Genomic DNA, 25,856 nt, shown 5'->3' with positions numbered 1-25,856 from the left:
GGCTCTGCAGTGATGAAGGGGATCGGGGAAGCAAAGTGACCCTACTGGAACCAAACGGCTATTTCCGTGGAGGTATCCTAAGGGGATGGGTTTTGCAGAGCAAAGCTGTTAAGCTGCCAACTCTGACCCCCGGGGAAGCCTTGCCTCCAGGTTCCCCGTCGTGGTTTTTGCACAGGCTATTTAGGTACATCTCGGCCGCCGTGGCGGAGCACGGCTCAGCTGTTGCGGGGCGGGGCCTTCGCAGAGCATGGCGGCGGGCGAGCTTGAGGGTGCTGAATGCGCTGGCCCAGGACACTTTCCACGGGTACCCCGGCATCACAGAGGAGCTGCTACGGAGCCAGCTGTATCCAGAGGTGCCACCCGAGGAGTTCAGCCCCTTTCTGGCAAAGATGAGGGGGATTCTTAAGGTACTGCTCTTTTCTGTAGTCTCCGGTTTGGAGCAGAACCCCTTGGCCGCTGGCTTCAGACTCGCCCCCCTCGCCTTCCCCCGTCCCCACAAGCTGAAAGGCTTTTCCTTCTCAGACCTCTACTCCGTGGGCTCCACATCAGGCTCCTTCAGATTTGCTCTTTCTGCCTCCCCTTCTCTCTTTCCTAAGGGTGACCTTCTTCTGCTGAAGTTCCCAGTCCCCCGGTAGACTGACACCCAGGGGGGTTTTTCCTTCAATACAATTCTGTCTCTTGGTAACCGTCGCGTTTCCTCAGCAGATCTGTGGGATCTGGAGTTTTTAAAATTAAGAGTTTTAGGTCGCTAGCTTTCCCCTGTTGTGGAAGTTGGGAGCGTTAAAATGAGCCAGTGTCTGCTGGATAAGGGGTGGCTTAGCCCAAGTGACATCTGTCAAGCAGTCCACTGCGTGGTTAAGAGAGCATAATTACCAGCTTGAAGTCAAAGTATAGACTAGATCGTCCAATAGAAATATGTGAGCCAAAAAAGTGGAATTAATATTTTAATAATATATCTTATTTAATCCAGAATAGCCAAAGTATTATCATTTCACATGTAATCATTATACAGAATATTGACAAGATTTTTTGTTACTTTTTTCACTGTCTTCGAAATCCAGTATTTTACACTTAAAGCACATATCTCGGACTTGCCAAATTTAAGTGCTCAGTAGTCACATATGGCTAATAACCATCATATTGGACAACTCTTTTTAGACCAGGAACTAGTTATAGGAATGAATCTAGTGTCAATGTACTTTAGAGACAGACTGTAAAAAAATTACTGACTTTTGTAGGTCTCCTATGTGTTAGGAACTGTACTGAGATGTTTTACATGTTGTTTCATTTGTTTCTTGAAAAAAACCTTATATAGTGGACACCCATTGTAAAGATTTAAGAAACAGGCCCAGGGAATCTAAACGGCCTAAAATTACATTTTGATTAAAGTCAGTGTTGAAATTTAATCTACTATCCTTTTGAATTTGCTATTTTTTGAAAGCTGTTTATTCTTTAAAAGGCACTTCTGTATTTTTTAAAACTGATTTTGCCTACAGGATTTGAATCCAGAAAAAAAGCAAATGAAAACAAATATTTCACACAGTTAAATGGATTGTCTCAAGGAAATGTAAGGAGTAATAGCTCAGGTGTGATCCTAGACATTCTAGGTAATCTTAGTTGATATCAGTCATAAATCACTAGTGAATGCTTCCTATTTCTTTTCTTTTTTCTTTTTTTGAGACGAGTTTTGCTTTGTAGCCAGGCTGGAGTGCGGTGGCCTGATCTTGGCTCACTGCAGTCTCCTGGGGTTCAAGCCATTTTCCTGCCTCAGCCTCCTGTGTAGCTGGGATTACAGGTGTCCACCACCACGCCTAATTTTTTTATTTTTAATAGAGACAGGGTTTCACCATGTTGGCCAGGCTAGTCTTGAACTCCTGATCTCAGGTGATCTGCCTGCCTCGGCCTCCCAAAGTGCTGGGATTACAGGTGTGAGCCACTGCATCCGGCTTTACTTTATTTTAAATACATTGCTGAATAATATCCAGGATACTTGAAGTTTTTGAGTGGCTCTGTGTTGTGGAGCTGGCATGGCTCTCTTGGTGTTGGGAGTAGGTAACAGAAGATTTGCAGGTGCCTGGCAGCACACTGATTAGTCTGAGGAACGAAGGGATATGCCTATGCCTTTGATTGTTGTACTTAGGGCTGAAACCCTGAGCTCAGGAAGACATTCAGTTCCAATCTTTATTTAACTCTTTTTTTTTTTTTTTTTTTTTTTTTTGAGACGGAGTCTCGTTCTGTTGCCAGGCTGGAGTGCAGTGGCGCCATCTCAGCTCACTACAACCTCCACCTTCTGGGTTTAAGTGATTCTCCTGCCTCAGCCTCCCGAGTAGCTGGGACTACAGGCATGCACCACAGCGCCCAGCTAATTTTTGTAATTTTTATAGAGATGGGGTTTCACCATGTTGGCCGGGATGGTTTTGATCTCTTGACCTCGTGATCCGCCTGCCTCAGCCTCCCAAAGTGCTGGGATTACAGGTGTGAGCCACCGCACCCAGCCTTTATTTAACTTAAAAGCAACACTGGGGGTTAAATTTCTCTAATTATTATTATTATTTTTTGAGACGAGTCTCGCTCTGTTGCCCAGGCCGGAGTGCAGTGGCATGATCTTGGCTCACTGCAACCTCTGCCTCCCAGGTTCAAACAGTTCTCTGCCTCAGCCTCCCGAGTGGCTGGGATTATAGGCGCCAGTCACCACACCCGGCTAATTTTTTTGTTTTTTTTTGTTTTTCAGTAGAGATGGGGGTTTCACCATCTTGGCCAGGCTAGTCTTGAACTCCTGACCTCGTGATCCACCTGCCTCCACCTCCCAAAGTGCTGGGATTACAGGCATGAGCCACTGAGCCCGGCCAAATTTCTCTAATTCTTATGGAAACATAAAAAACAAACATGATTTTAATTTATTTTTATTTCAATATTATTTTTTGAGATGGAGTTTCGCTCTTGTTGCCCAGGCTGGAGTGTAAGTAATGGCGCAATCTCGGCTCTCTGCAACCTCTGCCTCCCAGGTTCAAGCAATTGTCCTGCCCCAGCCTCCTGAGGAGCTAGGATTACAAGCATGCACTACCACGCCTGGCTAATTTTGTATTTTTAGTAGAGATGGGGTTTCTCCATGTTGGTCAGGCTGGTCCTGAACTCCCGACCTCAGATGATCTGCCCACCTCGGCCTCCCAAAGTGCTGGGATTACAGGCATGAGCCACCGCGCCTGGCACAAACATGATTTTTACACTGAAAGGCTTTGCAGATAGAACCTCTGTCTGCAGTAAGAGGGAACATACACAAATAAGCATGATGCAAGGATGTGATTGTATTTGTAAATAGAATTGTGAGTAAGCACCTGAAGATAGATTAAGAGATATCAGTTCTTTCTGGCAGGCTTCTTGGAGATGCCATTTTTGCTGCTCTTGAAGAAAGTATAGCATATTTTAGACTGAGATGAAGGGTAGCCGTATACAGGATTCTGAGTTAAGAACATAGCATGGGTGGGGCAGGAAAAAAGAAGGTTCAGGAAATGGTGAATAGTCCAGTTTGATCACAATATGGGGGTAACCAATGTGGAGTATTGGTGGAGGAGGCAAGAATAAAATGAAACAACCTTTTATTCTTATCATTTTGCTAACTTCTATTGCTGCTCTTAAGCAGGATGTACATTTTTCGTATAAATGACAACATAGTTCATACTTTCAATTATCTATGTAAAATCATGGTCTCTGAAGAAAGTGAAAATGAAGGGTGACAAGAGGGTAGAAGCAAAGGAAGGAAGGAGGGGACATGTAGCTCCCAGCAGGGGATACAGCGGACACACGTGTTAACAGCCTCCTTATTGCCAACTGCCTGGCAATATATTTCACAGGCCATGTTTTCAGGTTCAGGTGCTCCCTGAGCTGCAGCCCTTCCCTCTGACTTTCATGTTGTGTGCCAAGGTGTTATGTAGTGATTCCTGGCTTTTATACTGGTTCTGTTTTCTGTTTCGAATGGAGCCCTCCTATCCTACTTGACTGGGACATTGACCCTCTCTAGCTTTGCCTGTTAATCACAAAAGGACAAACCTTTCATCTGCTTGTAGATATGCGAAGCTGGCCATTCACTTGCTCTAGTTTTTATTTTTGGGTAGACCCTAAGGAACAATGAAGTCAATGAATTGGGAATGGTGTGTTTATTTAGGGAGATAACATCCTATATATAAATACTCTTGTATTTATATATAAATATATAAAAGGCAGTTGCTAAACACTGCCCTTTTTTTGTTTTTTTGAGATGGAGTCTCACTCTGTCGCCCAGGCTGGAGTGCAGTGGCCCGATGTCGGCTCACTGCAACCTCCACCTCTTGGGTTCAAGCAATTCTGCCTCAACCTCCTGAGTAGCTGGGATTACAGACACCCGCCACCACACCCAGCTAATTTTTGTATTTTAGTAGAGACGGGGTTTCACCACGTTGGCCAGGCTGGTCCTGAACTCCTAACTTCAAGCAGTCCACCCTCCTTGACCTCCCATAGTGTTGGGATTACAGGTGTGAGCCACCGCGTCCGGCCCAACACTGCTATTTTAATCTACTTTTTTTATTCACATTATAATTCAACTTCTTATAGGTATGAGTTTGCATGATCTTTATTGCTATTGCTGTTAACCTTGTGTATATGCTCAATTCCAGTAAATCCCAGTTTACTGAAAGAGCATACTCTAACTATGAAGATCAATCACCTTTTGTATACCTTAGTGTGTATTCACTACTGCCTTCTGGTGATGATTTTATATTTCCTCATTGGAATTTTAAACAAAAAATTTTAGGCTGGGCGCCGTGGCTCACGCCTGTCATCCCAGCACTTTGGGAGGCCGGGTCAGGCCGATCACCTGAGGTTGGGAGTTCAAGACCAGCCTGACCAACATGGAGAAACCCCGTCTCTACTAAAAATACAAAATTAGCCAGACATGGTGGTTCATGCCTGCAATCCCAGCTACTCGAGAGGTTGGGGTGGGAGAATCGCTTGAACCTGGGAGGCAGAGGTGGTGGTGAGCCGAGATCGCGCCATTGCACTCCAGCCTGGGCAACAAGAGCGAAACCCCATCTCAAAAAAAAAAAAAAAAAAAAAAAAATTTTTTTTTTTTTTTAATGAAAATTCTCACTTTGTGTTTTCTATTACTAATTCGTATACTCTGGTACTCATTTATATCAATCAAATGTTAATTTATCCAGGCCGTGCTCAGTGGCTCATGCCTGTAATCCCAGCACTTTGTGGAGGCCAGGATGTGCGGATCACCTGAGGTCAGGAGTTCGAGACCAGCCTGGCCAACATGGCGAAACCCCGTCTGTATTAAAAATACAAAAAATTAGCTGGTTGTAGTGGCAGGTGCTTATAATCCCAGCTACTTGTGAGGCTGAGGCAGGAGAATGGCTTGAACCTGGGAGGTGGAGGTTGCAGTGAGCCGGGATGGCACCATTGCAGTCCAGCCTGGGCAATGAGCAAAACTCTGTTATTTATTTATTTATTTATTTAGAGACAGGGTCTCACTCTGTCGCCCAGGCTGGAGCGCAGTGGTGCAGTCATAATTCACTGTAGCCCTGAACTTCTGACCACGAGTGATCCTCCTGCCTCAGTCTCCCAAAGTGCTGAGAAGTCTAGAAATACTTGCAACAGCGTATAGTGGCCTTCCTATTCCACTCCTGCCCTCTACAGTCTGTTCTCTGCATGGGTACCAGTGATCCTTTAAAAAAGTGCATTATACCGCCTTACTCTCCTGCTCTCAGCTATTTCATGTTCCTGGCTTCACATCAAACTTAGAATAAAATTCAGTCCTTTTGCCCTAGGCCACAAGTCCTTACATGATCTTACCCTTACTCACTTCTCTGACCTCATTTTCTCATTTCCAGCACTCTAATCTTGTCCTTATTTAATCAGGTGAAGTGTTTTTCCTGTAGATACTCATATGGCTTGTTCATTTGTTTAATTCATTCTCTACCTGAACGTCATTTCCAATGAGCTCTTCCCTGACTTATATTATAAAGACCCTCATCCTTCCTTCGTCTTACTTTTTACCTGGCTTTACTTTTTCTTCATACTTAGTATTACTTGAAATTATATTATGTATTTATCAGCTTATTTATTTGTTAACTATTCTACTAGAATGTAAGCATTAGGAGGGCAGGACTTTATTATTATTATTGTTTCTTCTTTATTCCTTATAGCTAATATTGTGTCTGGCATGTAGTAGGCACTTAGTAAAAGTTTGTAGAATAAGTGAATGAATTGAGAGTGTTTAAATGTGGAGATTGCTATTGAAAAGATTGGCATAGAGAGAAAACATATACCACTTACCATATGAGGAAAGCTAGGAAATGTAGTACTCTAAACCAGGGGTCAGCAAACTATGTCCTGTGGGACTAATCTGGCCTGTTGCCTGTCTTTAGAAATAAAGTTTTATTGTAGGCCAGGTGCGGTGGCTCACGCCTGTAATCCCAGCACTTTGGGAGGCCAAGGCGGGCAGATCACGAGATCAAGAGATGGAGACCATCGTGGCCAACATGGTGAAATTCCATCTCTACTAAAAATACAAAAATTAGCTGAGTGTGGTGGCATGCGCTTGTAGTCCCAGCTACTCAGGAGGCTGAGGCAGGAGAATCGCTTGAACCTGAGAGGCGGAGGTTGCAGTGAGCCGAGATCGTGCCACCGCACTCCAGCCTGGCGACAGAGTGAGACTCTGTCTCAAAAAAAAAAAAAAAGTTTTATTGTAACATGACTACATGCTCATTTATTTACATCTTGTCTGTAGTAGCTTTAGCCACTCTAATAACAGAGTTGAATGGCTGTGATACAGGTCATGTGACCTTCAAAGCCAAAAATATTTACCATCTGAACGTTTACAGAAAAAGTGTGCTGACCCACATGGTGGCACAGGCCTGCAGTAGCAGCTACTCTGGAGGCTGGGGTGAGAAGATTGCTTGAGCCCAGGAACTCAAGGCTGTAGGGCAGCATGGTCATGCTTTTGCATAGCCACTGCATTCCAGTCTAGGCAACAGAAGGAGACTCCATCTCTCAAAATTTAAAAGAAAAAAGTGGCCAGGTGCAGTGGCTCATGCCTGTAATCCCAGCACTTTGGGAGACCAAGGCAGGTGGATCGTGAGGCCAGGAGTTCGAGACCACCCTGGGCAACATAATAAAACCCCATCTCTACTAAAAATACAAAAATTAGCCAGGCATGGTGATGCGCACCTGTAGTCCCAGCTACTCGGGAGGCTGAGGCAGGAGAATCCCTTGAACCTGGGAGGCAGAGGTTGTGGTGAGCCAAGATCGCACCACTGCACTCAAGCCTGGGCAACAGAGTGAGACTCCATCTCAAAAAAAAAAGAGAAAAGTGGCTGGGCGTGATGGCTCATGCCTGTAATCCCAGCACTTTGGGAGGCCGAGGCAGGTGGATCACGAGGTCAGGAGATCGAGACCATCCTGGCTAACACGGTGAAACCCCATCTCTACTAAAAATACAAAAAATTAGCTGGGCGTAGTGGCGGGCGCCTGTAGTCCCAGCTACTCGGGAGGCTGGGGCAGGAGAATGGCATGAACCTGGGAGGCGGAGCTTGCGGTGAGCCGAGATTGAGCCACTGCACTCCAGCCTGGGCAACAGAGTGAGATTCCATCTCCCAAAAAAAAAAAAAAAAAAGAGAAAAGTGTGTTAACCTCTGCTCCAAACATCTGTTCCCAAACTCATAATGTTTATTATAATATTTGGAAACCCCCTGGGCGTGGTGGCTCACGCCTGTAATCCCAGCACTTTGGGAGGCCGAGGTGGGCAGATCACGAGGTCAGGAGATCAAGACCATCCTGGCGAACGAAACCCCGTCTGTACTAAAAATACAAAAAAATTAGCCAAGTGTGGTGACGGGAGCCTGTAGTCCCAGCTACTCAGGAGGCTGAGGCAGGAGACTGGCGTGAACCCGGGAGGCGGAGCTTGCAGTGAGCAGAGATCACGCCACTGCATTCCAGCCTGGTCAACAGAGGGAGACTCCGTCTCAAAAAAAAAAAAAAAAAAATTGGAATATATAAATTATATTTTGAAGTTGGTTACTTGATAAATATCTAAAAATTGGAAATGGGGACAGTTTGCTCTTTGGTCCCTTTGAGGAATTTCACTAGCTTGTTCTTTAGACTCCTGAGATCTGTAGTAAATTAAAAATGACCTCCAGCCTGGCCAACATAGTGAAACCTTGTCTCTACTAAAAATACAAAAATTAGCCAGACATGGTGGCGTGTACCTATAGTCCCAGCTATTCGGGAGGCTGAGGCAGGAGAATCGCTTGAACCCCAGAGGCGGAGGTTGCGGTGAGCCAAGATTGCACCACTGCACTCCAGCCTGGGCGACAGACGGGACTCTGTCTCAAGACAAAAAATAGTAATAAGATGTTAAGAATGATAATAGGAAAAGATTATAAGAAATAATTGTGGTTGGGCGAGGTGGCTCATGCCTGTATCACAGCACTTTGTTTTTGTTTTCTGGGTTTTTTTTTTTGTTTTTTTGAGACAGAGTCTCGCTCTGTTGCCCAGGCTGAGTGCGGTGGCGCAAACTTGGCTCCCTGCAACCTCTGCATCCTGGATTCAAGTGATTCTCGTGTGTCAGCCACCCGAGTGGCTGGGATTACAGGTGTGCACCACCACACCTGGCTAATTTTTGTGCTTTTGTTGAGATGGGGTTTCACCATGTTGGTCAGGCTGGTCTCAAATTCCTGGCCTCAAGTGATCCTTCCACCTGGGCCTCATGTTTGGGATTACAGGCGTGAGCCACTGTACCTGGCCAAAATCCTTTCTCTTCTTTTCTTTTTTTTTTTTTTGAGATGGAGTTTTGCCCTTGTTGCCCAGGCTGGAGTGCAATGGTGCGATCTCGGCTCACTGCAACCTCTGCCCCACCAGGTTCAAGCAATTCTACTTCATCTGCCCAAGTAGCTGGGATTACAGGTGTGCGCCACCATGCCTGGCTAATTTTTGTATTTTTAGTAGAGATGGGGTTTCATCATGTTGGTCAGGTTGGTCTCCAACTCCTGAGCTCAAGTGAACCGCCTGCCTTGGCCCCCCTAAGTGCTAGGATTACATGCATGAGCCACCATGCCCAGCCCAGATTATTTTATCCCTTTTTTTTCTATTCTTGCACTCTGATTTTTCAAATGTTAGACCTCCTAGACAGACTATTCTAATTTTCTCTTATTTTCTACCCCATTTTTCATGTGTTTTTTTCCCCACTTTTTGATTGACTTCCTTAACTTTATCTTCTAGCCTTCAAACACATTTAAAAATTGATTAAAAATTTCTTAAGAGACATAGTCTCACTCTGTCACCCAGGCTGGAGTGCAGTGGCATGATCATGTCTCACTTGCAGCCTTGACCTCTTGGGCTCAAACGATCCTCCCACCTCAGCCTTTTGAGTAGCTGGAACTGTAAATGCTCACCATTATGCCTGCCTAATTTTTTTATTTTAATCTTTTTTTAGAGACAGAATCTCCCCATATCATCCAGGGTGGTCTCAAATTCCTGGGCTCAAGTGACCCTCCCTCTTTAGCCTCCCAAATGCTGAGATTACAGGTATGAGCCACCACGCTTGGCCTTTTGTAGCCTTTATTTAACTTATTTATTTTATTTAGTTTTTTTGATTATTAAAAATAAAATAGAGATGGGGTCTTATGTTATCCAGGCTGGTTTTCAACTCCTGGGCTCAAGTGATCCTCCTGCCTCAGCCTCCTAAAGTGCTGGGATTACAGGCACGAGCCACTGTGCCCAGCCTATTTATTTATTTATTTGAGACAAGGTCTCACTATGTCGCCCAGGCTGGAGTGCAGTGGTGTGCACATGGCTTACTGCAGCCTTGACCTGTCGGGCTCAAGTGATCCTCCCACCTGAACCTCCTGAGTAGCTGGATCTACAGGTGTGTGGCACCACACCTGGCTAAATTTTTTGTATTTCTTTGTAGAGACGGGTTTCACCATGTTGCCCAGGCCAGTCTCAAACTCCTGGACTCAAGTGATATTCCTGCCTTGGCATCCCAAAGTGCTGGGATTACAAGCCTGAGCCACCACACCTGGCCTTTTCTGGCCTTTTAATTGAATTTTTCATTTAATCATGTTTTAAATTTCCAAGAGTTATCTTCTCATAAGAACAGTATACTACTATGTTTAGCCAACAATCTTCTTTCTTTCAGACACAAGGTGGAGTATACTGTACATAACTTTCTGCATTTTGCTTTTTAAATTTTATTTATTAAAGATAAGGTCAAGCTCTGTTGACCAGGCTGGAGTGCAGTGGCGTGATCATAGCTCACTGCAGCCTTGACTTCTGGGGCTCAAGCGATCTTCCTGCTTCAGCCCCCTGAGTAGCTGGGACTACAGGTGTGTGCCAACATGCCCGGCTAATTTAAAAAAATTTTTTTTTAGCGACAGGGTCTCCCTATGTTGTCCAGGCTGGTTTTGAACTCCTGGGCTCAAGTGATCTATCCGCCTCGGCCTCCCAAAGTGCTGGGATTACAGGCATAAGCCACCATGTCTGGCCTGTATTTAGCTTTTTAAAAATTTAATCATCTCAACTTTGATTTTAAAATGCAGTATTAGGAATGTAGTATTAGGAATTTAGTCCATTTGTACCCAGCACTCGAAGCTCTTTTTAGAGGCTTTTGACAAACATTTTATTGCTAAGACATTTTGGGGTGTGATGTAAATTGTGAAGAAGTTAAATGCCTACAGAGGAATATACCGCTTTATATTCTAGTAGTTTGATGTTTTGCATATTGTAGTGTGTATTATTTTAAAAGCATAATTTAATCCTGCTTGCTAAATACCTGGGAAGTTTTTATGGAAAGCATTTGCAGTAAAAACAGAAGCTTAGAAGTGCATTTGGGGCCGGGCACAAAGGCTCATGCCTGTAATCCCAGCACTTTTGGAGGCCGAGGTGGGTGGATCACTTGAGGTCAGGAGTTTGAGACCAGCCTGGCCAACATGATGAAACCCTGTCTCTACTAATACTACAAAAAAAATTAGCCGCGTATGGTAGCGTGCACCTGTAATCCCAGTTACTGGGGAGGCTGAGGCAGGAGAATCGCTTGAACCCGGGAGGCAGAGGTTGCAGTGAGCCGAGATTGTGCCACTGTACTCCAACCTGGGAGACAGAGCCAGACTCCAGCTAAAAAAAAAAAAAAAAAAAAAAAAAAGTGCATTTGGTATCAAGTTTACAAAATGGCTGAAGTTCACTATGCGTTAATGATGAGTTTTTTAAAATCAAAGAATGGCATTATTAATGAATGGTATTAATATTATCATGTATTACCTTTTTGATATTTTAGAGTGAATTTAAGAAGAAACTTCGCTCATACTTTTTTTTTTTTTGAGGCGGAGTCTCGCTACGTCTCCCAGGTTGGACTGCAGTGGCGGAATCTCGGCTCAGTGCAAGCTCTGCCTCCCGGGTTCACGCTATTCTTCCGCCTCAACCTCCAGAGTAGCTGGGACTACAGGCTCCCGCCATCACGCCCGGCTGATTTTATTTTTGCATGTTTAATAGAGACGGGGTTTCACCGTGTTAGCCAGGATGGTCTTTATCCCCTCTCCTCGTGGTCTGCCCGCCTTGGCCTCCCAAAGTGCTGAGATTACAGGCGTGAGCCACCACGCCCGGCCTCGCTTATACATTTTGGATAACATATATTAATAAGAAGTTAACTTGAGTATAAAATAATGGATGTAAAATATATAGTCTTAAAGTGTTTATATTAGGAAACAGAAGGTCATACTTTTAGGTTTCATTTGTATTCTGTCTACATCCTTAACTATAAGCAGTAATTCTGTTTTTCTACTGTAGGTGGCAGTGGAATATTGGTTTGCCAGTGTACTGATAAAATATGCTAGAAGCAACATCATGTTGAAATGTTCTTTCTCTGGAATATTTCTAGTTCAGAAAATGCTCAAAAGTTGGCTACTCAACAATAAAAATTTATTATCCAAAAAGATGTCTAAATATTTGACTTGATATTTTTAATTTAGAAATACCATTTTCTGGAAAATTTAAAGTTCTATAAATATATTCCTTTTAGTTCTCTAGTTTATAAGCAACTAAGTTTTGCTAATTTCACTGAACGTTTTTGAGACTTTAGATGGTAATACATGAGACATATTCTTCATTCTCTGAAGAATAGACAAATGACTGATGTTACTTTTTTATATCACTGGACATCACATGATAAAGCAGCAATTGCAGATTACCCAGCTGGGATTTGTAGAGTATTTTAATAGACTCAGGTGACCTGTAATGAGGCCAAATGTCCTGTAAATCTTTTTTCTTAGTTTAGGGCAAAACCCATTTAATTAATCTATTTTTGGTTTTCCTTTTCTCAAAGCAACTATTCTGGGCCTGGAAACTTGACTTAGGTTAAAGGAGTGGCTGGGTAAGGAGATTTTAAAGGAAATGTTTATCTGTGATTTACCTATTAAATACATATAAACCGCTAATATGCTGGACCTTGCTCTATACACAAGGTAAATGTCACTGTCCCTATCTTATATATGATAAATGTCATGAGAAAGGTATAAATGATGCAATCTGGTGGAGTGGATCCTTAAACTGCAGAAATATGAAAAAAAAAACATGTTTTTTTTGTCTTAATAGAACACCAACATTTTTAGCTCTATCTTAATTTAGAATGCAGTTTTTATAAATTTGGACTTCTGTTATATGGTTTATCTTTGACAAAAATTTATGTTTCAAGTAAATGTGTAAAACAATAATTTTAGAAATTTGGAGATGGTTTCTGTTACCTGTGCTGTATTTGTAAGATTGACTTTTTTTTTTTTTTCTTTTGAGATGGAGTTTTGCTCCTGTTGCCCAGGCTGGAGTGCAATGCTGCAGTCTCGGCTCACCGCAACCTCTGCCTTTCGGGTTCAAGCGATTCTCCTGCCTCAGCCTCCCATGTAGCTGGGATTACAGGCATGCACCACCATGCCCAGCTAATTTTGGATTTTTAGTAGAGACAGGGTTTCTCCATGTTGCTTCAGGCTGGTCTCAAACTCCCAAGCTCAGGTGATCTGCCTGCCTTGGCCTCCCAAAGTGCTGGGATTACAGGCAGGAGCCACCGTGCCTGCCCTCGGCCTCTTTTTCTTTTTTTTTTTGAGGCAGGGTTTTGTTCAGTTTCCCAGGCTGGAGTGCGGTGGTGCCATCGCAGCTCACTGCAGCCTCTGCCGCCTGGGCTCAAGCGATCCTCCCACCTCACCCTCTCAAGTAGCTGAGACTACAGGCATGCACTACCACACCTAACTAATTTTTGTATTTTTTTTTTGTAGAGACAGGGTTTTGCCATGTCGACCAGGCCTCCTTGTGTTTTTTTTTTTTTTTTCATTGAGTAGAGAACCAGTTTTTATCTATTCACTGACAGGTTGATTTGACAAGTTTTATATAGTTTAATTTGGCTCTGCTTTGTCCTTACAAATAGATTGTGAGGTAGGAACTGGTGCCCTGAGTTCTGCTTCTTTTAAATGCCTTTATAACGGAGAATTGTTTTGCTTTAAAGCTGCATAGCACATAATTAAATAAATTTGAATATTTTCCTCCCTAAGTTGTATACCTCTACTATTGTTTGTCTCATCTTTTACAGCTTCTCCAATAGTTCTTTAAAGATCTAGTACAGACTGGGTGCAATGATGCATGCCTATAATCCCAGCACTTTGGGAGGCTGAGGTGGGAGGATTGCTTGAGGCCAGGAGTTTGAGACCAGCCTGGGCAACATAGGGAGACCCTGTCTCTACAAAAAAATAAAAAAATTAGCCAGGCATACTAGCCCATGTCTGTGGTCCCAGTTACTCCGGAGGCAGGAGGCCAAGGATCACTTGAGCCCCAGAGGTTGAGGATGTGCAGGAGGATCATTTGAAAAAGATCTAGTACAGATAGTACAGTATTTTTCTGTCTTTTCTCTTTTTCTTTATCATTATGTCATTTAAATTTCCACAGGCTCAGGAATTATTCTCCTGTTTAGACCTATGAATTTCAGCTGGTAGTAGGGCCACGGTTATAAGAGATGACCTCTAAGCAATTCTGATTCTTGAGCAGTAATTTTTTTTTTACACAAAAATGTTAATTTGTACAATGAAGTTGGATACTATGCTAATCAAGTACTCTTTCCCAAGAGAAGGCTCTGTGGACCATCAACAGTACTGCAAAGAGAGTTCTAAAAATAAAGAGGGAAAGAAAGAACATACTTTTTTTTTTTTTTTAAACTTTGTAATTACTTCTGGAGACTCTCCCACACTTACATTTCTGAGCTGGCCAAAAGTGTTCCTCTAGAAAAGGCTAAATTCTTTCCCCATGAAGTTAAAGGCTGAGGTGTTGCTTGGAGTGTTTAATAGGAGGAAATATATGTGGTGCTTCATTATGGGTTATTTTTTCCCCTTGCTGATGAAGAAAGGAGTCCTATTCAAAATGATGAGAACTGAGATGGTAAGTTAGTTACTGCGTAAAAGTAACCTGGCAGAATAAAAGCCAGTAACAATGAGCTTCTAGTACTAAAGGGTGTAATTTAGAAGCATCTTGAACATTTAGTGCTCTGCTTGTGTCATAAATAGCCACTTGACAGTGGATCCAAATCTGTTTTGATTTTCCAGTGAGTGCGGAAGGAATCCTAACCCTTAAAGATTTTTACTAGAGAAAATCCTGGAGATATATATGTTTATATATATATATATATAAATGTGTGTATGTGTATATCTATATGTATGTGTATATATATATACGTGTGTGTGTGTATATATATATATGTATATGTATATATATATATTTTTTTGAGACAGAGCCTTACTCTGTCACTGAGGCTGGAGTACAGAGGTGGGATCTCGGCTCACTGCAGCCTTCACCTCCCGGGTTCAAATGATTCTCCTGCCTCAGCCTCCTGAGTAGCTGGTTCTACAGGTGTGTGCCTGGCTAAGTTTTGTATTTTTAGTAGAGACAAGGTTTTACCGTATTGGCCAGGCTGATCTCGAACTGCTGACCTCAAGAGATCCACCTGCCTTGGCCTCCCAAAATGCTGGGATTGCAGGTGTGAGCCAACATGCTAGGCCTAAAAAATATATTTTTTATCTTCAATCATAGTACAATAGAAGTAAACATTTGTAACCATTTAAAATGTGTTAAATTCTTGGGTTTAGTCATTTACAGAAATATTGAATACTGAATCTGAATATATACTGTTGGTCATTGTTTCTGAGAACTAGACCAACCCAGTATTATTTTGTTTTTGTTTTTGTTTTTTTGAGACAGAGTCTTGCGCTGTCACCCAGGCTGGAGTGCAGTGGCACGATTTCTGCTCACTGCAAGCTCCACCTCCTGGGTTCACGCCGTTCTCCTACCTCAGCCTCCTGAGTAGCTGGGACTACAGGCGCCTGCCACCACGCCCGGCTAATTTTTTGTATTTTTAGTAGAGACGGGGTTTCACCGTATTAGCCAAGATGGTCTCTATCTCCTAACCTCGTGATCCGCCTGCCTCAGCCTCCCAAAGTGCTGGGATTACAGGCGTGAGCCACCGCGCCTGGCCCAACCCAGTATTATTTTGGGGAAATGGTGATTGACAGTTTGCTTTCACCTTTCTTTAACTGCCTGTTTGCATGATTAAACAAAAAACAACCTTGATCTCTAAGAAACAGCCATTGTGTTTCTTAGAGGTGCAAACTGGAAGATTGGTTTTTTAAGCTATTATTTAACTTTACAGTTATTCTTGTTCTTTATTTAAATTTTTTTTCCAGGACCACTGGTAAGAAGACTGTTTTTCCATCGTTGTATTCTGTAGAATATTTTGGATTTGAATATATTTGTTACCATTTTATTATAGTAACAGACTATACAAGAAAAATTGTAGAAAATAATTAGTTTTATAGCCCTTTTAATACAGAAAATGAGTAGGTCTTGGTTTTATAATGTTTTGTGTTATGATATTAGAAAACTTGGTGATTTTTGGTATTTAACTGTGATGTGGAATTATGTTTTGGAGAAATCTGGGCCAACGCAGGGAAAATTCTAAAGATTTACCTTAAAAGCGGACTTTTACTTTGTTAATCTGGTTTTGAAGATTGTGCTTCCATCCTATTTTGATAGGATTGTGGCAGTTTTTTTGTTTGTTTTGTTTGTTCGTTTTGAGATGAAGTTTCACTTTTGTTGCCCAGGCTGGAATGCAATGGCACGATATTGGCTCACTGCAACCTCTGCCTCCTGGGTTCAAGCGATTCTCCTGCCTCGGCCTCCTGAGTAGCTGGCGGCTAATTTTGTATTTTTAGTAGAGATGGGTTTCACCATGTTGGCCAGGCTGGTCTCAAACTCCTGACCTCAGGTGATCCACCTGCTTTGGCCTCTTAAAGTGCTGGGATTACAGGTGTGAGCCACCATGCCTGGCCTAGGATTGTGGCAGTTTTATTATAAAAATTTGCGAGGTTTAGTTCTTTCCCCTTATGTAACTTTATGCAACTTGAAATTGATCAAAATAGACAAATGTGAAGTAATTCCACAGATACTATTAGTTGTAATTACTTTAAAAGACCCCACACGGGCTTCTGGCCAAAGATTGTATATCCAGTATTTAGGAGAAAGATAAGAAAGGGGGACACACATCTGTTTGGAGGAAGACAATTAAGTTAGAACCACCATTGACTTTGCTTTACGTGGTTTCTGGGTTAGCATGTAAATTTGTTTCGGAGTGACTAAAATTGTAGATCTTTTTGTTGAATAACAGTGTAATTTAATATAATCCTAATGTAATATTCTGTAATTAGACTTGGGTAATGTGGAAGGCAGCACATTGCTTTCAAGATATCTGGCCTCAAGAGATTTTGCTGAAGCAGATACTAAACTGTTCTTTCAGGCATATGGAGTATGAAGATTTGGAAGCTTACTTGATTAGTGGACTCAAAAACAGAAACTGCTACGTTTTATGGGATATCTATCAAGATTTTTAAATTATTAAATTATAAACCTTTAATATTTCATTAGATTAGGTGTAGTCATTAATTTTCTTCTGTCTAGGTGGATAAACTAAATGATAGATGATGCAGAATTGTATTCCTTTTAGTCAGGTGATAAATTGTGCTTAATTCATTCCTATATACATTAAACTATATGCAAAGTATTGTGCTAAGTATTGAGGGGAATATACAGATGAGGAAAACACTGTGTATTTCTCAAGGAATACTAGGAGAGATGAACATCTAGCTAAATGATGAGAAATGAAAGCAAAATAAAAGCCTAATGAATGGTTTGTAATAGGATATAGCAGTTACTAGGTTATAGCAGTTACTAGGTTCTAACAGTTACTAGAATATAACGGCTTTTAAGTTAGGAGTAGGAAATATTTCCACAAGCAGAATAAGGGGTTGTATATAGGAAGAACAACATTGAGACATGTAAGTATAGAATTGTGTGTTGAGTCCAAGGATACCAAGGTCCCTGTGAACCATGTGAGATAAGATGATAAAGGGGATCTGCTAGTCAAGAATGCTGACACATTTGGGCTTTATTTTGTGGGGAGCAGGGAGCCAGTGAAAAAGTTTTAATTGGGCAAGTGACATAAACTCAGATTTATATTTAGAAAGAGATTTTTGTTTTGTTTTGAGGCAAGGTCTGGTTCTATTGCTCAGGCTGGGGTGCAGTGTGGCGTGATCTGGACTCATTGCAACTTCCTCTTCCCAGGTTCAAGCCATCCTCCCACCTCAGCCTCCTGAGTAGTTGAGACTACAGATGTGCACCAGCACACCCAGTGAATTTTTGTATTTTTTGTAGAGATGGGGTTTCGCCATGTTGCCCAGGCTGGTCTTGAACTCATGTGCTCAAGCCATCCACCTGCCATGGCCTTCCAAAGTGCTGGGATTACAGGTGTGAGCCACAACGCCCAGTCTAGAAAGAGAATTTCTTGAATAGTGTGAAGCATGAACTGTTTCAGTGTAGCTGCCAAACCATGTCAGTCTGCAGTGTTTCAGGTGGGTTTACTTACAGGTGAGGAGACCATATGGAGCCACCGACTGTTACCCCTGGTAATGTTTGATGAAATTTCTGATTTCCTTAGCCAACTATACAGAATCTCTCTCTGAGGGAGAAGTGGACAGGAGAAAAATGGGAGGAAGCAAGGGAGTGGGCTGCTGGGCGTGTTGGGCTTGAGAACGAGTAAGGGGTGGTGATAGGGAGGACTCAGAGTCGGAGGCGGGATGGTTGGAGAGAGGGGGAAGAGAGGTAGAGCTGGAGTGGAGGCATATGGTGGGGGGCTCATGCCATTCGGCGGAGGATTAGGATGTTGTCGAGGAGGGGAGAAATCGGCCAGATCAAAGGAGGAGAAGTCGTCGGCTAGGGCTGTTGGGGTGAGGGGAGCAGGAGGCGAGTCTGGTTTGGAGCAGGTGAGGAGAATTTGGAAAGTAGAACCGGACTGACAGAGGGAAGGGTAGTTACAGTGAGTGAAGAAAGACTGAACATAAGGAATCTCAGACCATTTCCTATTGCGATGGCAAAAGTTGTAAAGTCCCGTTTTCGGGCTATTGGGAGCCATTGTCCAATTGGTATTGGGGCCATGCGGTATTGCAGTGAAAGATAAGCCTCTTAGAACAGATCTCTGAACGGAGGCCGAGAGCACTGAGATCACGGAATGGAGGAGCGGCGGGTAGAGGAAGAAGAGACTGTCGGTGAGGAAGACTACGGGAGAGGGCGTCCCCTTTCCCGTGGAACTTGTCTGGAATAGAGGAGGTAACTGCTGTGTCAGGCATCCCAGAAACGGAGGAACCAGAGGCCTGGAGGCCGGAGGAAGCCCTTGGCCCAGTGCTGGGTCTTTCGGAAATGGAGAGACAGACGGTCAAGGGTTCTGGGGCAAGGCAACAGTCTCTTCACTCACCCTGGTGGAGGCTTTGATGCGTTGATGGTGGAAGAAGTCTCCAGCAATGGGAGAGTCTAGGAGATTCTCTGGGTCTTTGGAAGGTTTGGGGAAAGGGAGATTGGCAGGGAGAGGGGTGTTAGGGGAGGGAGGGAGGGGGAGAGAGCGAGAGAGAGTGAGAGAGTGAGAGTGAGTCCCGGCCAGAGTCTATCTGCTTCCTGGGTTTCGGCACCAGAATGTAAGGTTAGCAGAGAGAAAGGATGAGAGAGAGACCTGAGGTCAGGCAAGGAAGTTTACTAACCTGCCGGCTGCTCCATCACAGACGGAGGAGGCAGCACCAAGCTTATGGAATGATGGGTTTATATTGGGGAGGGGAGTTTGAGGGAGTTCTTTGGTATGGCTGCATCCCGGGGTTGTTTGCTGGTTAATTTTGCCACATATCACCTTGTGACATTTATTACAGGAGGGTGTAGGTAAAGTTTGTTTATGCTTCCTACGACCTCCCCCTGTGGGTTCTGGATGGTTTGTAATTGGGGTTTGCTTATCGCAGCAAGGTCTGATAAGTGAAGTCTGCTGGCTTCACTGTGGAACCTAGACAAGGGCTTAGAAATGTAAAGAGGCTTGGGGGAAGGCTGGGCAGCACCAAGAAGCTTTCTTGGGGCAGTTTGTCCTTAACAGTAGGACATGCTTGCTGTCTCATTTTAATGTCTCTCTAGGCCTCATAATTTAAAAGGACTCACATTCCTCAAAGTTATTTTCTTTTCTCAGTATTACTATTTTAAAATCTTGCTATGTGGTAAAGTGTTAGTTACATTATTCTTTCAGGAAAATTATTTACATTAGGGCTGTGTATTTAGATCCATTGACAATATATTACAAGAGTCCTGGACAGCTTAAAGGCGATGCCAATTACAGAGTTAGTGTTTGTTTTTGTTTTTGTTTTTGTTAAACTCCCCTCCCCAATATAAACCCTTGCCCAGGCTGGAGTGCTGTGGCACGATCTCAGCTCACTGCAACCTCTGCCTCCTGGGTTCACACCATTCTCCTGCCTCAGCCTCCTGAGTAGCTGGGACTACAGGTTCCTGCCATCACGCCCGGCTGATTTTTTGTATTTTTTAGTAGAGAGGGGTTTCACTGTGTTAGCCAGAATGGTCTCCATCTCCTGACCTCGTGATCTGCCTGCCTCGGCCTCCTGAAGTGTTGGGATTACAGGTGTGAGCCACTGTGCCTGGTGAGTTAGTGTTTTTTAAATTAAACATATTAATTTGCGTAAATAGTGTACAAGTAAGACTGTCCCCTTTATAAGGTTAGATTTTAGTTATTTGTCTTTGAGAGCCATATCCAGCTACAGTGGAATATACTTTCAGACACAGTGATGATAATCTGTCAAAAGACAAAATTACAGCTTATTTGATTTAAAGATCTTAAGAAAGAAAAATAGAATCTTGGAACCCCAAACTCACTGTGCAAAAGGGAAAGTTAAACTTGGGATCTGAGGCATCAATACAATTTTCCTTTTGTTGCCAAATCAATAGCTATAATATCACAACCCCATGTCATAGCCTCATTTCTTCTACTCACTTTTCATGTTTACTTTATCTTATGTAAAATGTCGATTTACTGAGCTTGAGACAATACAAAGTTGGCTTTTTCCTTTACTTCCTCTTTTCTCATGTAAAATATAGATTTTTCTGAGGCTAATTGGAGCTTCACAAGAATGTAACTATCTGCCTCACTGCCTACCTGTTCTTCCTTTTATTCCCCCCTCCTGCTTGCTCTTTCCTCTTTAAATACCAAAGTTCACAAAACCTCCTTTGGAAAAAATATAGGCCACAGGTGCCTCTGTGATTTGTTTTTCCCTTGAGCACATCCTCAACCTTGGCTAAATAAACCTCTAATCTATTGAGACCTGCCTCAATCACTTTTGGCTTAACAATCTCAATTGTGTATTTGCAACTCTAAAATTGGGCAACACTTCATTCAATAAAATAGAATAAATCTTCCCATGAATTGAGCAGAGGTGGTTCGTTTTATAGGCAGAAAGGGCTGAATAAAGCAGAAACAAAGAATAAAATGCAGATTGGTCATTTCAAAAAGTTACTTTCCTTGTAAGGCAGCGATGGGAAGATAGAACAATAGAAAAAGAGCTGACTACTCAACATCAGGTTACTTCAGGCTACCTTTTTTTGTGTAAGGATTGAAGCAAAGGAAACCTCATTCTCATGCTAATTGAAGACTGTAACTGGCCTTTTGGGGAAATTGGCTGTTATGGCTCTGTCCTCATTCCTTGGAAGGTCAGATAACAACTTAGTTTTAGTAGTAGTGATGTGAACTTCAGCGTGGGTGACTCCATTTTTTGTTTGTTTGTTTGTTTTTTAGACAGAGTCTCACTCTGTCGCCCAGGCTGGAGTGCAGTGGTGCGATCTTGGCTCACTGCACGCTCCACCTCCTGGGTTCACGCCATTCTCCTGCCTCAGCCTTGTGAGTGGCTGGGTCTACAGGCGCCCGCCACCATGCCCGGCTAATTTTTTGTGTGTTTTTAGTAGAGACGGGATTTCACCATGTTAGCCAGGATGGTCTCGATCTCCTGACCTCGTGATCCACCTGCCTCGGCCTCCCAAAGTGCTGGGATTACAGGCGTGAGCCACTGCGCCCAGCCGGTTGACTCCATTTTGATTTGTAGTGTTGTCTGTTGAGACCTAGTGGAGTAGCTTAGTCCAAAACAGTGGCCTTCTGAAGGTTTTGTTTTGTTTTGAGACTGAGTTTCACTGTTGTTGCCCAGGCTGGAGTGCAATGGCTCACTGCAACTTCTGCCTCCTGTGTTCAAGTGATTTACCTGTCTCAGCCTCTCGAGTAGCTGGGATTACAGGCGCATGCCACCATGCCTGGCTAATTTTTTTTTTTTTAGTAGAGATGGGGTTTCATCGTATTGGTCAGGCTGGTCTCAAACTCCTGACCTCAGGTGATCTGCCCTCCTCCTCAGCCTCCTAAAGTGCTTGGATTACAGGTGTTAGCCACTGTGCCTGGCCAGTTTTTTTTTTTCTTAGAGACCAGTGTGGTAGTAACCTTTTGTAATTTTTAATTAACAAATTCTATAAGAAGTAAGCAATATAAAGCAGGGAGCTATTTATTTATTTATTTATTTATTTATTTTGAGACAGAGTTTCCCTCTGTTGCCCAGCCTGGAGTGCAGTGGTACAATCTCAGCTCATTACAACCTCCGCCTCCTAAGTTTGCAATTTTCGTGCCTCAGCCATCTGAGTAACTGGGATTACAGGCGTGTGCTACCATGCCTGGCTAATTTTTGTATTTTTAGTAGAGACAGGGTTTCACTTCATCGCCCAAGCTGTTCTCAAACTCCTGGAATCCAGCGATCCGCCCACCTTGGCCTCCTAAAGTGCTGGGATTACAGATGTGAATCACCGTGCCCGGCCCAGGGAGCCATTTAATGTCTATTTTCAGTATCCTAAAGAGCTAAGCATACATTTTTCAGTTTTGGAAAAGGAATTTGTCACACATTGACATTCTCAGGAATACAACCTTTATAGGATCCAGGACATGCTACCCCAAAATGTTGTACCTTGACATATTTTTTTATTTTTAAGGGCAGTCAAGTGAAGCAGTGGGAATGGAGAAGGAAAAAAGAAATTTGTAACTGGTTGTGATAAGCTATAAACCAGCCTTGAATATTTTTTAGGCTGAAGGCATTTGAGACCAAAGGAATAAGGTCTCTCACACCTTTTCCTGCCCTAGTCCCCTGAAGCAGGTCATAAAAACCCTGGAAAGATTTTCTGACCTCTTGAAGCAGGTCCCAAGATCCTCATCTGAAATGTCAATCTTAAAAAAAGGATACTAGAGAAAACTATGTCTATACATGTTGGGTTTACTCAGGAGTAGAAATAAGGATTATAACCTGGAATGCATGGAATGGCAAGCCACCAGTGCATTCCATGAGGGAAGGGTAAGGGAAGCTTTTATTAGCAAAAGAGATTTACATAAGCTGCTTAGGAACGGAGTTCATTGGTTCCAGAGGTTCAAAGCTAGAGTTGTTATCACTTCATTGGTGGAGATGCCCTTACTGGGCAAGTGTTCTTCTGAAAACATTTTATCTGAATTACATGTCTGAGATAACTGTTTCCAGTTCAGTAATTATTTGAATTACTGCAGTCCTAAAGAATGTCTAGTGATAAACCTTATCAAAGCAGGAGATGTGTGAAGGACACAGAATGACTTTTAGAAAGTCCTTGGAAACTGTTCTTATCTGACAAGCATGGGCCTCCTCTTCTTTGGGCGTTCCCGGCTCTATTTTGTCTGGGTCTAGCAAAAGTTAATTTCATCTTGCCATCTGCAACTTTCACAGAGAGGTGCCCTTCTTATACCTAGAAGAAAGGAACATCTGTAACTCTGAAGACACATAGACACCAAGAAGAGTTTCAGCAAATGGGCCTTAATAAATTTCCCCTAGTTTATTACCATTATATCATACTCTTTTTGCCCTATCATGTTTCTCCACAACCCTCCTCTCTCCATCAAACCTAGCATAACAATATTCAGGTTCAACTGTTTCTTCAGATCTACACTTCCTTATGAAAGCTCCTGTGTCATATACAACTTAAATTTGTAAGGCCAGGTGCACTGGCTCACACCTGTAATCCCAGCACTTTGGGAGCCCAAGGCAGGAGGATCAGTTGAGCCCAGGAGTTCAAGACCAGCCTAAGCAACATAATGAGACCCGGTCTTTACAAAAAATTAGTTGGGTATGGTGGTGCATGTCTGTAGTCCCAGCTCTTCTGGAGGCTAAGGTGGGAGGATCACCTGAGCTTGGGAGGACAAGGCTGTAGTGAGCTAGTGAGCTGTGAGTGTACCACTGAACTCCAGCCTGGGTGACAGAGCCAGACCCTGTCTCAAAAAAAAAAAAAAAAAAAAAGATATGCTTTTCTTTTGTTCACCTGTTTTTTTTTATCATAAGGGACTCAGCCATAAACCTAAGATGGGGGGAGGGAAAGATATTTTTCCTCCCCTACAACCTTTTCTGTGTAATTATGCCCAGATGTTATGAAAAGTCCAGGTGACTGCTATTGAGATTCAGTAAAAGGAGAAATTCTCTGAGAGGGGGAAGCCAGCTGACTGCCAGGACAGTCAGTCTTTGGTTGGCAGAACTTGTAAAGTGATCAGGATTCTGCATTGATACTTTATAAACCTCTTTTGCTCTGGCATCAAGAACTGATTAGTCTCTAAGACAGTGATCCAAAGAGACTTCTAAGACCAGTCATGGTGGCTCATGCCTGTAATACCAGCACTTTGGGAGGCCGAGGCAGGCGGATCATGAGGTCAGGAGTTCGAGACCAGCCTGGCCAACATGGTGAAACCCCATCTCTACTAAAAATACAAAAATTAGCCAGGCGTGGTGGCACGCGCCTGTAATCTCAGCTACTCGGGTGGCTGAGGCAGGAGAATTTCTTGAACCTGTGAAGTGGAGGTTGCAGTGAGCTGAGATAATGCCACTGCACTCTAGCCTGGGTGACAGAGCAAGACTCCGTCTCGGAAAAAAATAAATAAATAAAAAATAACGAGACTTCTAAGAGACTATTGGATAAACCACAGGGTTTTGTGTGTGTGTGTGTATGTGTGTGTGAGTGTGAGTGTGTGTGTTGTTTGAGCTCACCTATCCAACAGAATTATTTGTCTCCATCATTTAAGATACCTTTTTTAAATGTTAAGTCACCTGGAATACTAAGATAATAGTTGGAAGGTTGCTTGATAGGCATGGAATTGAAGCTGAGGCAACTGAGGTAGTGTGTGTCTTTGGGGCTCTTGGTGGAAGAAACAAGTTTCAGATATAAGTGTTACATTAATTAGGTTCACACTGCCTAGGTATGCTAACTCAGACTGAAGCTGTGAGGTTTCTCAGTGGCTCCATAGCCAATTATATATGCTCGAACTCATGGCTTATTGTGACTGTCAAATATGTAATTAACGTTCAGCTTATACACAGGCAGTAATTAAAGAAGGATAGGCTGGGTATGGGGGCTCGTGCCTGTAATCCCAGCACTTTAGGAGGCTGATGCGGGAGGATCACTTGAGGTTAGGAGTTCGAGACCAGCCTGGCCAACATGATGAAACCCCATCTCTACAAAAAATAGAAAAATTAGCTGGGTGTGGTGGTGTGTGCCTGTAGTCCTAGCTACTCAGGAGGCTGAGGTGAGAGAGTCACTTGAACCCAGGAGGTGGCGGTTACAGTGAGCCAAGATCACACCACTGCACTCCAACCTGGGTGACAGAGTGAGACCTTGTCTCAAAAAAATAAAAATAAAATAAGGGAGGGTAACGGACCACAGAGATGGCTTGGGAAACCAATATGCTGACAGACAAGTTGAATGGGTCTGGAAGTCCTTTGGATGCTGATCACATAGTAGGGTTGCTGCTTCTTTTTGGCAAAGCCTTCAGTGGCAGCCGCCAAAGTTGGAAGAAGTCCTCAAAGTTCTCATGAGCAGAGCCTCTAAAGGTGTCTTGGACTAGCCTTATTCTTGCTGCTTTTATGATCCTCCTCAGATTGGTCTATTCTTCATTATCTCAGCCTTGTTTCACTTTTTATGAGTTCATTTCAGGTGTTGGATGGTAATGGGCAACAGCAGGTGCTATATTATTACCGCAGTCCGTTACCTATATGTTTATGGCTTTGAGAGGGTGAACAGCTTTACTGCGGGCTCAATGCTACTTGACATAAGTGACTTCATTTTGAGACATTAGAATCACAAATTATGATATATCAGTAAGGATATTGGAGACTTGTTGACAATTGGGTAAAATTCCGGAAGGCTTAGTGAAAAATGTTAGTTTCCGTTAGGAAAGACAGCTTTGAGGAATTAGAATTTTGAGAAGATACGTACCAAAGGAACTTTGCATTTGAGGATGGTAGTTGCAGGATTTCTATCGTAGTTGTGTGCCTCTGAGACTTTGAAAGACTCCATGGTCTTTGTTTTTGTTTTTTCTGAGACAGGGTCTTGCTCTCCCACCA

At 43.0% G+C, this 25,856-nt stretch overlaps 1 protein-coding gene across 1 annotated transcript in view; it reads left to right on the top strand.

The window, feature by feature from the left end:
* Positions 1-232: 232 nt before the first annotated feature.
* COMMD1 (copper metabolism domain containing 1) overlaps positions 233-25,856 on the top strand; it is a 234,382-nt gene continuing 208,758 nt past the window's right edge. The window contains 2 exon segments of the mRNA XM_055242293.2: positions 233-270; positions 272-407. Coding sequence (XP_055098268.1) covers positions 248-270; positions 272-407 — 159 coding nt within the window. The 5' untranslated portion in view covers positions 233-247.

Source organism: Symphalangus syndactylus, chromosome 14 (genome assembly GCF_028878055.3).
Source record: "Symphalangus syndactylus isolate Jambi chromosome 14, NHGRI_mSymSyn1-v2.1_pri, whole genome shotgun sequence".
Classification (NCBI taxonomy): Eukaryota; Metazoa; Chordata; class Mammalia; order Primates; family Hylobatidae; genus Symphalangus; species Symphalangus syndactylus.
The sequence above is the reverse complement of the archived record's forward strand: the minus strand, read 5'-3'. Positions and strand labels throughout refer to the sequence as shown.